General features: G+C 46.1%; 1 protein-coding gene across 2 annotated transcripts in view; it reads left to right on the top strand.

Moving 5' to 3' along the window:
• The first annotated feature begins 4,071 nt into the window (after window positions 1-4,071).
• Window positions 4,072-14,441, top strand: part of LOC307241684 (IQ motif and SEC7 domain-containing protein 1-like) — a 39,819-nt gene continuing 29,449 nt past the window's right edge. For both annotated transcript variants that reach the window (XM_080015880.1, XM_080015882.1), the window contains exon 1: window positions 4,072-4,161. In XM_080015880.1, coding sequence (XP_079872006.1) covers window positions 4,085-4,161 — 77 coding nt within the window. In that variant the 5' untranslated portion in view covers window positions 4,072-4,084. The remainder of the gene's footprint in view (window positions 4,162-14,441) is intronic.

Genomic DNA, 14,441 nt, shown 5'->3' with positions numbered 1-14,441 from the left:
TCCTTGAAACTTCTGCTAACGTCTGCTTTTCTTCCACTCCTTTCCAATTTTCTGTCTTTTCCCCTCCCTTTATGGCTCTCTCCCCTCACCCTCTTTCGCCCCCCCTGCACCTATCGTCTGCATGGCTGCGTTCGGGCTCGAGGCTGAGCAGATGTACTCCACAATCAGTCTGATACAAGCCCTGGTGCTTGTACAAACTGTGCTCAAACCGTCCTGTAAGGTTGTCTCCCAACAGCTTCAACCTGCCTACTAAAAATACTGAACGGCAAAATCTTCCAAATACTGGAAGCCAGCATGCTTGTAAGAAATGCCTCTATGCATCCTCTTGTGCTGGTCATAATACCTTCCTCCTCTTTGGAGCATTCTGGTCTTTCATGAATAAAACCTTTCCTTATGCCTAGCATATGAGCAAGGTAAATCTATAAACATCTTCTCTTTTTTCACGTTAAAAAAATGATTTAAATGGTCCCATTTAATGTCTTGTATTGAAACAGAAGTTTTAACTCAATAAATCTGAACAACAGTGATCAATGGGAGGAGAATGTATTTTTATGTCAAGAATGGGTCATAATGATAAACAAATGGGTCAGGCTGCAAGATGTATGTACAGTGTGTTGTTTTCATTTCATAGTATAAAATTCAGGTGTATGAAATAAATATACATGATTTTAAACCTCAAAATGGTTTATTCTATAGTGTGTCAAAAATATGGGAGCTTCTCCTCTGGACCACTAGGGGGCGGGCTATTCTAAGACATCCTTTCAGTCAGCCTGTCCTTCATTCAAGCAGTCCTTTCTCTTTCCTAATGTTCTTGTGCAGCTATTCTGTCTGAATGTCACTATCAGAAATACAAAAGTGGAATTGACTGATTGATTGATTTTTATTGTACTGGAGAGGTGACCTTCTGCCTTGATCTACAGCTCATGGAAAGGCATTATGTCCCTTTGCACCACCACCCTTGATGATCCTAGACGGTGTCTTCCCATCCCTCTGTCGCGACGCCCATCTCAGATGACCTCCTCCCGTCTTCAGCCTCCTCGCCCCTCCCCCTTCCTCACACACCGATGACCATGAGAGCGTTCTCTCTCTCTGAGTGCAGAAGGCCATTCTCTATGTTTTATGTGTTTATTGACTTCACATGCCCCTCTTAGAGCTTACTACAATTTAAGCCTTGCTGCGGCTCTGTCCCTGTTGAGGGGCGTTAAAACGGTCATTATCGGCCCATATCGCTGCACTGATGCGCCAGGAGAAACAGGAAGACAATGACCACTTGTCATCCGGCTTTCTGTCCTATTCAGTTTTGCCATAATCCTATTCACCGCCGCCCCCATACACACAAAACCACAAGCTCACACACACCTGTGTGTGAGCTTGTGGTTTTGCGCGCATTAATCTGGACAAATGGCTATTTAGCAAACAATGCTCGACGTACAATAAGCAGTTCACATAGTTGACACTAACACATGAGATTACATGCCATGTTGTTCATTTCATCATTGGCCATTGACTAATATTCAGGGGTGTATGTTTGAGACCATTAGATCGGCTCTTAATCCTATGAACCAAATAATGACTGTTTTCTGTGTTTTCCCGAGGGAGAGAGAGAGAGCTGGGTTTTATTCCATTTTTACACTACCACTAAAATAATTATACCTTTTGCCCCTGAACATACTCCAGTGTATTCTGCTCACGGAAGCAAATGATAGTCCCGCCCACAACCCCTGTAGGCAAATAAATGCCAATTAGAGCGAGTTGCTCCTGCTTGATGAACATGAATCTATCCGCATGATGGACAGCGTAGGTTGAAACTTGATCAACAGTATGAACATTTTGTAAAAAAACGAATCAGGATATTTGAACACAGCAGTTTCTAACAACGGCAGCGCTGCGGCATTGCCAAAGGTCTTCACATTTCTTCTGTATTTTAACAGTAACTGTGCTCTAAGCCCCTTAAATTAATTTAAAAAATTTGGTTGCACTGGCAGACATGAGCACACTGTTAATACCGACATTGTTAAATATTATTGTTAACTTAACGGCATGAGAAGCTATTTTTCATTCATGAATACAGATGAGCGCCACAGAAAAAGACTGTCGAGTGTGTGGTCGATTCCGGGAGCCGTGTTTAAATCCGACATTGTCATTTGTGATAAGCATTCAGACGTGTGTCGAACTGTGTGTAGATTAATTCATTCCTCACTTTCTCTCTCACTGACAAGGGATTCTGTGTGTCTTTGTGCTTTGTGCATCTCTTTATAACCTCTCTGTGGAAGCACAGGAGGCTCATAGTGTCCACGACGCCCATATTGTGCCATGAGGTGATTGAAAGGAGCCATGTGGAGGGCGTCAGCGAGGGGAGACACAGATCCAACCACCCCAATTAGCTGTGTTTTTGCTGCTGCATTCGTGTATATAAGTGCGTGTCTATGTTTCTGTTATGTGTGTGTGTGTGTGATCCCTGGACGGTCTGCTTGTTAAAGCAACGGTGTGCTCGGAGATTGGCGTTTGTGTGTGTGTGTGTGTGGAAAATTGATGGAGGTTGAATGTTAATGAGAGGCCCCTCCACAACCCTTCCCCATTGCTGCTGGGACTGGGTGGCACTGCAGTCTGGCACCGCGGCTCAGACAGACACGGAGAACAGCACCATGTTTGTGCTTAAGTGCAAAGCCCAACCCCCCCTCAGTGGGAAAGGGGAGAGCAATGCACGCTCCGTCTCAATTCTGCTGTGAACGGCAGCTCATCCCAACATGCTGGCCAACACCCTGCAACTGTCCGGTCAGAGTTTCACATGCCAGCCCTCTCATGGATATAAAATGTATTTCACGCACGCATATATCCGCCCATGTACTATTCACCCCATTCCTTTACACCTTTTCTGGAAGAATCCCTGCTGGAACGTCTGGGACTAGGTATCTCTTCAAGCAGAGCTGCCTTTAGAATAAATGGCACTGGTTTAAATAGAGCATCCATGCATAATCCATCCACGATTTCACAAGGCATTTCAGAGTCAAAGCTTAAAAGCCAATATTTATTCTAAACACAGCATGTGTGTAAACTCATGTGGTCATGCATTGGAGCAGCCCCTCCCCTTGAAAAGGCCCGACCTATCACAGGCTGTGCTGCAAGGCTTCCATTTGCAGCTTCAGTAGTACCGTAGTGTTGCCCAGCAACCAGAATCGGGACATTTCTGGGAGGTCCTGTGTAGATACCAGCAGCATAGAGAGACTGAGAAAGAGAGAGAGAGACTGAGAGAGAGAGAGAGAGAGAGGGGATCATGTGAATGGGGACAGAGAGAGATGGGAGGAGAGAAGGTTCTGAGCCAGCTTGAGAAGGTCGGCAGAGAGGGATAATGCTTGAGTGAAGGACACCAACACTGAGCCGGGCGGAACTAGCGCCTCTTGGAAAAGTTTGCAGCTTTGTCAGGGGTCCTGCAAGGAAGAGGAGGTCGCCGCTAATCTCCTTTTAATACTGTGCCACTTCAAATAGGGATGAGTGGGCTTTGGAGGAATCCTCCGCACCTCCACACTCCTACGCATTCCACTACCTGTGCTAGTTGGGGAGTACGTAGCCGTGGCCGTGGCTGAGGAGTCTCTCAGGATCCCAGGCTCTGACACGCACCGCGGTGGGAAGGACGCAGAGGAGAGACCGGCTGACCTGAATAGAAGTTGAGCGGGGCTTCCAGCAGCCACCGGCTTCTTGGTTATTTTTGGGATATTATTGGTGGATACTGACCACCGTCCCGGTCCACATAGATCCCAAAAGGATCGGCAGCTGCATCTGGCCGGCTCCAGATGGACTCGGCTCCGCAGGCTGGCGAGTTTTTGGTCCGGGTCCAGGAGCGCTGTGGTCGATCTGGGCGGGATGGAACCACTCAGGCTGTGATCCAGTGGGAGGCTGCTGACCCACTCAGAGCCGAGACCGAGCGAAAGAGCCAACGTCCATGCCTTGGATTTGCACGCTGAGTAGCCGAGCAGGATCCTGTTCAGCGATCGACCACGTCCCGCGATGGACCCTTCTAGTCCTCCCCATCACTCTGCGTTCCTGCTAATATCCGCTTGAGAGGGGGGCCTGCCGGAGTACGAGGATGTGGAAGTTTAAAGCTTTCTGCTTGGATTACTGGCATGTGCTGTGTTTGCACCCTCACAACAACTTTTACAAGAGGTATGTCGGACGGGGCTGGTCTCCAAAACGCCTCGCCTCAGAGCGCTTTCACCTTGTTGGTCTTTCATGCGGTGTTGGGGAACTTTCCGCTTCGGGCGAATAAGGAAAAGTTCATCCCTTACTTGTGTCTCATGTACGTTTTGTGGGAAAACGGGGAGGTCACGTCCATCTCTTCTACAGTGCTTTGTTGTCATTCCAGCTTTATGTGAGATACTTTAATGATGGAAGCATGAACTGGTTGGACCATTATTGATTTGCAGGTAGTCATTTTTATTTATTATTATTATTATTTTTTTTTACTTCTTTCCAAAAACACTTGGTTAAGCACTTGGCAACTAGAAAAGGCTTCCTTGTTTCTCTTGTCCACATAGTGCTCTTACTGATGAACTGAATAAGATGAGCTGGCAGTGCCTGAATTCATTAATGTGTATCCCATGGGTATCCTTCCTGTTTACCTTTCACCCACTGCATAATCTATGCCTGATTATTCCACGCAGCTTGTATCAGGGCTGTCAAATTCATCTCGATCAGTCTTTGACATTTCTTCATCTTTGACACTCAATGATTCTTGCTATCAGGTCTAGTTTTGAGTCTCTTGATTGAGCTCAATATATATTTTTTGGACGCATTTTTCTGCATTGCTCCGCAGTGTCTTAGTGGTTTTGGTTTCATTTTACTGAAATGCCTGCTGGTTCACAGTATTTTGAGAGTTTGCTCCATCGGCTCATATCTGCCTGTGCAGTCAGGTTAGTTGAAAAGGTGCTTTCCTGCACTCTCCCCTGTTCCAGCCTGTCTAATTGACACATCCCCACCCCCCTGCTGTAGCACTGACACTATAAAAAAAAGTCCCCTCATGTCTTTTACTAACTGTCACGACACAGATATTTGACACTCTTACTTTCCACTGCATACATTCTGTCTCTAGAGTCGATCCCTGGAAGATGCATGTTGATACACTTTGCCCCAAATCCTCTAAAATTAGATGAAAACAAACAAAATCTTTGTAGCTGCATGTCAAGTCTCTGGTTTTTGAAACCTTTTATTCACTTAAAAGTGTATTCACAGATGTAACAAAAATACTTTTTTGTTATCATCTGATTATTGTAAATTCTCTTTTTTTTGTTTCTCAAATGACCAGTTCTAGAGCTACATCTTGTCATCAAATGTAACAGTGGTTTGGGATCATTTCTCTGCCACGCTAACATAGATGTGGTAGTTAGAGGCTTTTTTTTTTTTTTTTCTTTTCTCGGCTGCATGTAGAAAAAAAAAACAAAAAAAAACAAAAAAAAACATTATCTGGGACCTTAGGAACCTAAGGAACCTTTTCCTTGTCACACACAAGTGGTTATAATAAAGGACGTATAGGGAGCGAACCCCCATATCTCCAATCAAAGCGCCATCTTCACCTATATTTATGGAAATCCCCCCCAAAGCTATAGGTACAACACCCATTACAAATGGCTGTATTATTTCAACAAATGTCTGTAATTTTAAACCCTTCAAACTGCAGAACTTGGACAAATTAAATTTTGCTTGTTTTTTCTGGTGTGTATTATCTCAGTCGATGACTCAGTGATGTATTGGGAGTGTTGAGCGGAGCTTTGAGCTAAAAACTTTATTCCTGTAGAATCAACACGTTCCAAGGAACTCATTATGCTCCTACTCCTCAGATACGCAGGAACACAGCAGTCGTCGGGGTGGTACAGATTGCCCTTTAGCACAACATAGTCAGATTGTATTCCAGGACTGAGGCCATGTTTTTAAGGCAAGGCCAGCGTAGTAACTCAAAACAGCCTCTCCCAGCTGCTGAACTGGGGTTCACCCTCCCCCTGCTTCGCCTTCCCATTGAGAGCAGTGTAATTGTTGGACATGTGCCCAGGTATTACCATATGCACATGGACACACACACACACACACAATTTATTTTTCTCTCCCCCTTGTCTGCTATTCTCTCTCTCTCTCTCTCTCTCTCTCTCTCTCTCTCTCTCTCTCTCTCTCTCTCTCTCTCTCTCGCTCTCTCTCTCTCTCTCTCTCTCTCCCTCTCTCTCTCTCTCTCTCTCTCTCTCTCTCTCTCTCTCTCTCTCTCTCTCTCTCTCTCTCTCTCTCTCTCTCTCTCTCTCTCTCTCTCTCTCTCTCTCTCTCTCTCTCTCTCTCTCTCTCTCACACACACACACTCTCACACACACACACACACACACACCTATCATAGACATATACATAAAACACACAACACATGGAGGTCCAGCCCATCACCATTGGGGAGCTGGTCCTTGCCAGAAGAGTACAAGGTTGCGTTGGAAGGAAAGAAAAAAGGAGTGTCACAAAGAAGAAAAGTACAGTTGGTTTCTGGTTAAATGTGGGTGGAGAGCCTTTGTTAAACAGAGGGATGATTTTCAGCTGGCTATACATATTGGGCCTTTACCTTACTTGGTCATCAGACGGCTTGCTCGGACCAGCAACACTCTGGTAACTCCACTCGAAATGGGGCAGAGAGAGAGAGCATCTAAAAGGCGCAGATGAAGTAACTTCGGCAGCAGGAGAAGGAATATCTCTGTGGGTTTTTTCCATGGAAAGTGAAGGATGTGGGTTGTAATTTGTGGCCTTAGAGGGGAGTGAGCACAGACTGTACTTCTTTGGGAAGTTTTAGGGGGAGTTGCCTCAGTTTTATTATTATTTTTTTTAATTTTATTTTTTTTTAAGACATTTTTGAACATTTCCAGTTTGTGCCATGGACAGTTTTTTTGGGTATGTCTCATGTCTCCACTGATGTCACTGCCGTTTGGAATGTGATGTGGAAGTACTGCATTTCCAGTCGGACCATAAGGTAAGAAGACCATCTGGCAGGACCAGAGTGGACGGCTGTGGTGGTTGTTTTCTAACCAGCGTAACCACCAGGCAGCAGTCTGTGTAGATATTTCTGAAGTCTGTCTAATCAAATAACATTCCTGTCTATATACCCGAGGGTTCTGGTTTCATATCCAAAACCATGCAAACATACCATTGCTGGCAAACCATATATTAACAAAAGGCAACACTAAAAAGTCTTCAAGGTCTCTGGGAATAAACTTTGCGTCATAATTGTCAGTCTTGAAATAAGAATATCTGGTCCTCTCTTTTTTTTTATTTTTTTTTTTTGAACTGTCTTCAGCCTTATGATGAATCTTACTGTTACTACAGCTACAGGATATAGGGATTTCAGAGGATGTCCTCTGAATGAACCCAGATGTTCCTGATCCGGCAGGTAGTCTGAGATAACCCTTATCTAGATCGTATAGAGAAGCTTTTCCTTGTCGCTTTAATACATCAATGGGATTAATTCACCTGTTCGTTCTTTTTTTTTTTTCAAAATGTAATTTTAAACGACTGAATTGCACCTCACCTGCACAATTATTTTCGATATGTAGCAAGGGAAAGTTTGATTGCAATCTCACTCGTTGGCTAGTTGTACCACATGCCGACCCCTTCATCAAATTTGCCCGAAAGAGCCAGTTATCTCCTTAAACTGGAACCAATACATTTTCCTCCCGAGACAGCGAGGCTTTTTGTCGATGTTTGAAGGGAACAGGAGCAGTTTTTGCACCGTCAATGAGGACATAACAATGTGTACGTCTGCAAGGAGATAGTGTAATAGGACACTAGAGACTGTAATGGGACGCCGCAGAAAAGAGGGGACAAGGTTCTGTGTCAGGCGGTGCGGCTGAGCGCAGCGGAGAGAACATTACTTATTTAATGTCTCGGTCTAGAGATTGTCACCGATGCCGCTACGACTGTGATCCTCGTTCCACAGAGGAGCAAAGCGACAGCCGAAGCTCTCTCGCAGTCTCGGTGAAAAAAGGACCGGGAGAGTTAACAGACCTCGTCTGTTTGCTGACAATTCCTTTTCTGATTCACCGCCCGTCTGATGAACTCAGAAAAGACGAAACGACGAAAACCCCGCCTCGCCCCTCTCTGGGCTCGACCCGCATGACCTAAATCGAGGGCGACCAGAAACCTGCGTGGTTTTTCTTTTTCGCCTGAGCCGGATCCCCACAAGTTGCGTGAACATGCGTTTGGTTCCAGATGAGTGGTAGAACGGACCCCCTCCATTGGCCGCCTGCCCTGGTACACTAACTTTATGAGCGGTGAGGTCTTTCTGGGGTGTTGAGAGGAACATTGTGCGATGGAAAAGCGAGCGAGCCACCAGGCGGAGGTTCAGCCCCACAGTGGTGAGTGAGAGTGTGCTCCCTTGGGTGGAAAAGCTTAGACATGTCTAGGATGGAAGCAGTATTCTGGTCCAGAAAATGTTAGGTTCATGAATAACTACGGTGGTTCCTGAGAGTTGCACTTAGATGTAACGGAAATCTACTCTTTTACTGCCCTCAGCTCCGGCGTTGGACTGGATTGAAATCCAGAATAATGTTCCTTTTTGCAGTTACAGCGTTTATCGGCCGAGGCGCACCGCAGGAAGAGGGAATTGCGCCAGGCCCAAATGAAGGAGGTCATAGGGTATTCCACATACTTTCTGTCACCTGTGCTTGGGATTTATGTACACCCTGTGCTTATTCGGTGGAAAATAGGCTTAGAATTCACGAGTGTGTCCTCTGGCTGTATGCGCAGGCTTGAACTGATCCATGCTTTTATGAGGTCTGTATAAATAATTGAAACCTGTTTTTTTTTTTTTTTTTATAGAGGGGACTTTACATTCTGAAGGTCTGTTTTTTTTTAAAATATATTTATCTTCTTAGCAGCAATAATAGATAACTTTATTTTTTCAGTTGCCTGGTTATGGGTTTTTTTGGTCTGTCTGAGAGTTTAACTTTTATTATAATATGACAATAAAAAATGACTTATGTTGCATGGTCATAAGGAAAGAACTCCGGATTGAACCACAATTCTCTCCCTTTCCCTCCGACTACTGCATGGAAATGGCATTATGGGAGATAGATTTGGGAGGGTTGCCTCCTCTGCAGCGTCTGCACTTCTGAAGTTGGGCCGCGGAGCTTTGTAGTGCTAATCATCTGAGGAAGCCAGTTTGTTTGCGCTGTTAAGAATACTGGGGTGGAAAGAGAGACGCTCTTGATACGCATGGGCGTTCACCGGGTTGGGCTGTGATGGTCGGAGCGAAAGTATCAGTTCTCCTGCCCTTTCTTCATCTTTTGGTGCATGTGTGGACGATTGGAGTTTGGGTAAAACTGCTTTAGCCATCCTAGGTGTGCCTGTGCTGTGTGTGATTATTTGGGGGGCGGCTGTAATCGCTCAGCATGGAGCAGGGGCAGAGACTACGATAGCGGCCTCTTGTGTTGTTCTACCTTTGACATATTCCTCTGCATGTCTTCACAGTGCCTGCCTGGCCAATTATGAGCATGTGTGTGGCTTTAACTTATGTAATGGTGAGACAGAGGAATGGGTGGGGGTGGGGTGGAGGGCCGTGAAGGAGGGGGAGGAGAGCGATGAGCTCATGCTGCTGCACTGCAGCTCTTATAAATACTCTGCACTGTGTGGTCTATATTCCAGTTGCAGCGCTCTCATTTCATACGTTCTTCATATGACATTGAAATGCAAATGCATTTTAATGAATCCACTGACAAATCACCAAAGACGTGCACGCAGACAAAAGCGAATGTGGAAATGCACGCTGCAAAGGCGAAGACGGCCGATGAATGGTTAGCACCCAGTTCCACTTCTTTGCTGCAGAATAGGGAGGCTGCTTTGGTATCTACATCCCTATCCTTCTCAATGCAGAAAGGTTGGTGCAATGTGAATGGGAATTGGAGGTGTGAATCCTGCCCTTCCGTCACGGAGAGAGGCTGCTCAACTGTGCCGGAGATGAGCCACCAGAGCCCATGTGACAAATGCTTCAAATCAGCTACCTTTTGTCCTCCGACACAAAGGACACTCAATTTTCACATGAGATTGTATTTTGGACAAGGGATAAGTAAGGGGATAGAGGGGACGGGGTGGACGGGGCGGAGGTAATGATAATGATGTGACATTTACTGGATGAAATAAAATCGTTCTTTTGGTGCTCTCGGCTCCCTGTGAGATATGAGCCTCCAGACTAATGCACAAATGACTAATGCCAAAAAACCTGCGCTGGGTAAAAAGCTAAACAAATTCATTGTCCTAAGATTCCCAACACTGACCTCACTATTATTGAATTACTAGAGGATGTATGTCCCCTCTCTGTGTCATCAAGAAAATAAATCATTTTGAGCCCACCCGGGGCCGCCTTTAGGTATCGCACTGGCCTGTTGTCCGACAGCTGATTAAGAGAGTGTTAATATAAAATATATTATATTCATTCATTGGTGGGCTGTTGAAAGCATTGAGGGCTCCCACGTGCTTTTTGTGTAGAAAGCTGGAGTGGACATGATGCCTCCTCAAATTAGCACCCGTCCCCGTGAATAAAATTGCCATGCTGTCAGGAAGGCTGGGGCCGCGGCTCGTAAACAGTCATTAAAGTTAAATGTTTGTCTTGGTTGCACTAAACACCGTGGGCTGGGCTGGCACCGTACACATGTATGTTTTCGCATGCACAAATCACTGCAGCTCTTCACCTGATGTGCAAGGCAGGACATGCAATTCCCCTGTCAGTCATGCACGTTGCCATGACGCCCAGGCTCTTTGATCGCCGCACACGTGCACATCAGCGCTGGCATCACTCGGGTTCCCATGGTCGCAGAGGAATTTATTTCCTCTATCTAATCTATTGATTTTTATTTATTTATTTATTTATGTTCACCGCTTTTTGGCAGGCATGCATCTCTGCATCGACAATGTGTAACTGTCGTGGAGCATTTGTATCCATCCCATTTCATTTCACCAACCATCTCCATTTATTTTACACTTGTGCAATACATTGTTGTACTGTATTTGTGGTTTAGCCTGTCAGGGTCTTTTTTACCCAGTCTGATGATGGAAGCTTGCCTTCATGGGCTCCAAGCCTTTTACTATGCCTGCCTCTGCCATAGCTCCTTGGGGATGGCCCCTTGGGATTTATGTATCTGTGGCCAGTCAGGGCTTGGCGCTGGAAATCACGCATATACACGTGATTCCTACGGATCAAATGCACAAGCACAAAAGCCCCTCACCCTGCTTTGCTTAATGATATTCTTCTCCCTCTATTGTAGACAAAATCCAGAATTTTTCATTCCATAATTGAGGTCCCAAGCTCCAAATCAGAGCTGTGCCAAAATCTCAGCACAGTATTGACTGTACACTAGCCCCATCTGTTGGTAGAAAGATGAGCATAACCTCAGAGTCAAATACTCCTCCCAAAAATATCAGACAGAGGTTTAAATGTGCATTGATTTATTTCTTACTGGGTGGGTATATAACATATTTTCTGTGGATAAAGTTGCTGCGGAAATTGTATGAGAATTAAGCACTGAAACGTAATAAATGGAATACAATTGGGCATATAAATTCTCTGGCCAGTCCTGAATTCCAATTTCAACAATCTGATCCAAAAGCTTCGTCCTCTGACTCTGCTCCTTCCCTCGTGCTGCAGCTGCTATTTTATTAAGCCATTGTTCAGATCGAACGATGTACCTGGAAGCAACCCACGTATCCATTACAGGAATATGGTCATGAAAGTCCCTCGTGGTGCCGAGGGTCCATTAAACTTTTACGCCCTTTTGAAATGTTAATCTCTGCGAACACGCCCAGCTGTACAGAAAATGAAGGGAACTTTTCGGGTACATGTCTCCTGCTCCTTTCGAAGAGGTTCTGGATGAGGCCCACTGAACAGGACTGAGACAGGGGGAGGGACGTGATAGCAAAGGCAAGGCAAAAGTGGCCAAAGTTTCCTGGAAGTGATTTGGACTTCCTCTCCCTGACAACTTTTTTTCCGATTGCGAAGCCACAATCACATGGTCTGCCCGTCTACACACACATTGGCTTTTCTGTAAAAAAAACAAAACAAAACAAAACAAAAAAATAACCTCTGAAAAATGTCACAAAATGACTGCAAGCAACAGTCTTTTCTCAAAGGCAGCACAGACAGGGAATAATCTACAGTGTATTTAAGTGCACATGGGGTTGTTGCTCTCTCTGTCGGCGGTTCTCCTCTTTCCTGAGAGCTCAGATGGGCCCTTTCGACCCCTTGCACGGGTTCGTAAAGAGGTACGAAAACAAAGCGGCGACCTTGCAGAGCTGCAACACAGCCTGCGGACACGGCCTCACAGGACCCGAAGGGAATCGGCACAACAGCTGAATAAATGACCACAGTTCAACCAGGAGACATGGCGGGCCGGAGCAGAGCGAGAGCACGGCTGACGGAAGGAGGGAGAGGGAAAGAGAGGGCGATGCGGTGTGAGAGATGAGAGATGGGAGCCTCATGAAAGAAGCAGAGAGCTCCAAAAAGAAAGAGGACAAAGCTTTGAGGGTCATGCTGAACGGGTGAGAGAGAGAACGAGAAGGGGGGGGAGAGAGAGAGAGAGAGAGAGAGAGAGAGAGAGAGGGAGAGATGGAGAGAGGCAGGGGGAGGGCGCTCGCTGTGACTAGAGCCTCCTCTTTCCATTGACGTTTCAGGGGGGAATGTGCTGATGTTGTGGAGAGTAAATCAGTCAGATGGAGGTTCCTAGGGCTGTCCGTCCGACAGACCAGCCCTGGCTTCCTGCTTGGTCCCAAACGGCTCAGATTGTCACTTGCTGTCGAGAGAAAGAGCTCTCGCCGACGTTTGGACCGTGGCGCTTTTGAACCAACGCAAAAGCCTATGTGTGGAGGTAGGTGGGCTCTGTTTGTGCGTGCAGGTTAGTGCAGGATCTCCAGTGGAGATGTTGCGGCGTTGAACGCATGTAAACTACCGTCCAGTGTGCAGACCTGTGAGAGAAAATGTGAGGGAGGGGAAAAAAAAACAAACAGTTGAGAAAATGAGTACATCATCTTGCATGGAAAGCATTGAACAGCAACCTGCAGCTGAGCGGGCTGGTGGTGCTCGTGCAGCAGGGAGCCGGCTCCGTTGTCGTGCGGTCTGAGGTCACTCTCACACTCTGGCGTCATGCCGAGAACGAGAAGAAGCCGTGGTGGTTCATGTTTATTTGTCTCTAATAGCGTGTAGAGATGTATGTCTGCTTGCGTTTTTAGTTTTTTTTAGACACGATCCCACCTGACCACCTAACCTTAAGCCTCACCCTATGACATGTTATATTGCCCTAACACACTCTTCCTCTGTCGGTCCCGTAAGCCTGGACGTCTCTGAAATGGCCGGAGACTCTGCTCTGGCCTGGTTTTTCTTTTATCGTTCCCCAACTACCGGTCTGGCTCCCCCTGACTCGCCGCGCATCCCTGACGGGGTCCAAGAACTGCCCTGTTAGCATCCTGTTTCAACAGAACCCATCACTTCCTCTAATGGTCCCGGCTCCCCCCATCCCTATGCGCTCAAATTATGAATACATTTTCTCAAGAGGCAGGTTTTTTTTAACAATCCTCATTTGTCCACCCAAATCTGCTGACCTGCTCTAATTGGACCTGTATGGAGAGCGGTCATCATTAGAGCTTGTTAGATTCACGGAGCGTGAGGGGTCTGTCCCTCATCAGTGCTGCGTGGGAAATCCCGGCTAGATAAATACACTGCTGCACTGTATTGTGTGCTCACTATGCACACACAAGGTTTTGTGTTCCAACCAAAGCCTGCCCGGCCGCTTTTTCCCTTCCCTTTGCGCTCGTCCTCTGCGTCCCTCCCTACCACACAAGCACACGGTCCTCAGGCTCGCCCATGTTTCTCCTGCCCTCCTTCTTTCATTTGCGCTCCCTCTCGCTGTCCCTCATCCCCCTCCCGACTTCGCGGTGCATCGAGGCAGGTTTGTTTTTGTCTCACGGCCTCGACGCAGGATGTCGCCGAATTGAGTCTTCTTGGTCCAGAGAATGAAAGCTGTGGATATTCCCTCTGTTAGTCTCCGTATGTAAACCTGGAGTCCCATTTGGGGGCTCAATCTAATTTGGGGATTCAATCTAATATTGAGACATGCCACCATGCCGTTGTAATGTAATGTTTTTTTTTTGTAAAGCTGGTCTGTGTCATTCTCAAGTGGGAAGCGGGTCAGTTGAGGATCGTAAATCCACTCAGATGAGGAGCCACGCTAATCTAGTCCTACACAGATCTATGTTTTCGAGACAGGTCCAATTTATTGAAACAGTAAAGTTCACCCGTCACATTTGCATCGGCCTCCGTGTTTTATTATAAGCATTATAAGCTAGGTCATGATCATGAACTTTTAGCGGATGATTAATTTTAATTAAGATTAACGATTTTATTGTCTATTGTTTATTTGATGCCACTGTTTTATTACTACAGTAAG

Source organism: Zeus faber (genome assembly GCF_960531495.2).
Source record: "Zeus faber genome assembly, chromosome: 15".
NCBI classification, from domain to species: Eukaryota; Metazoa; Chordata; class Actinopteri; order Zeiformes; family Zeidae; genus Zeus; species Zeus faber.
The sequence above is the reverse complement of the archived record's forward strand: the minus strand, read 5'-3'. Positions and strand labels throughout refer to the sequence as shown.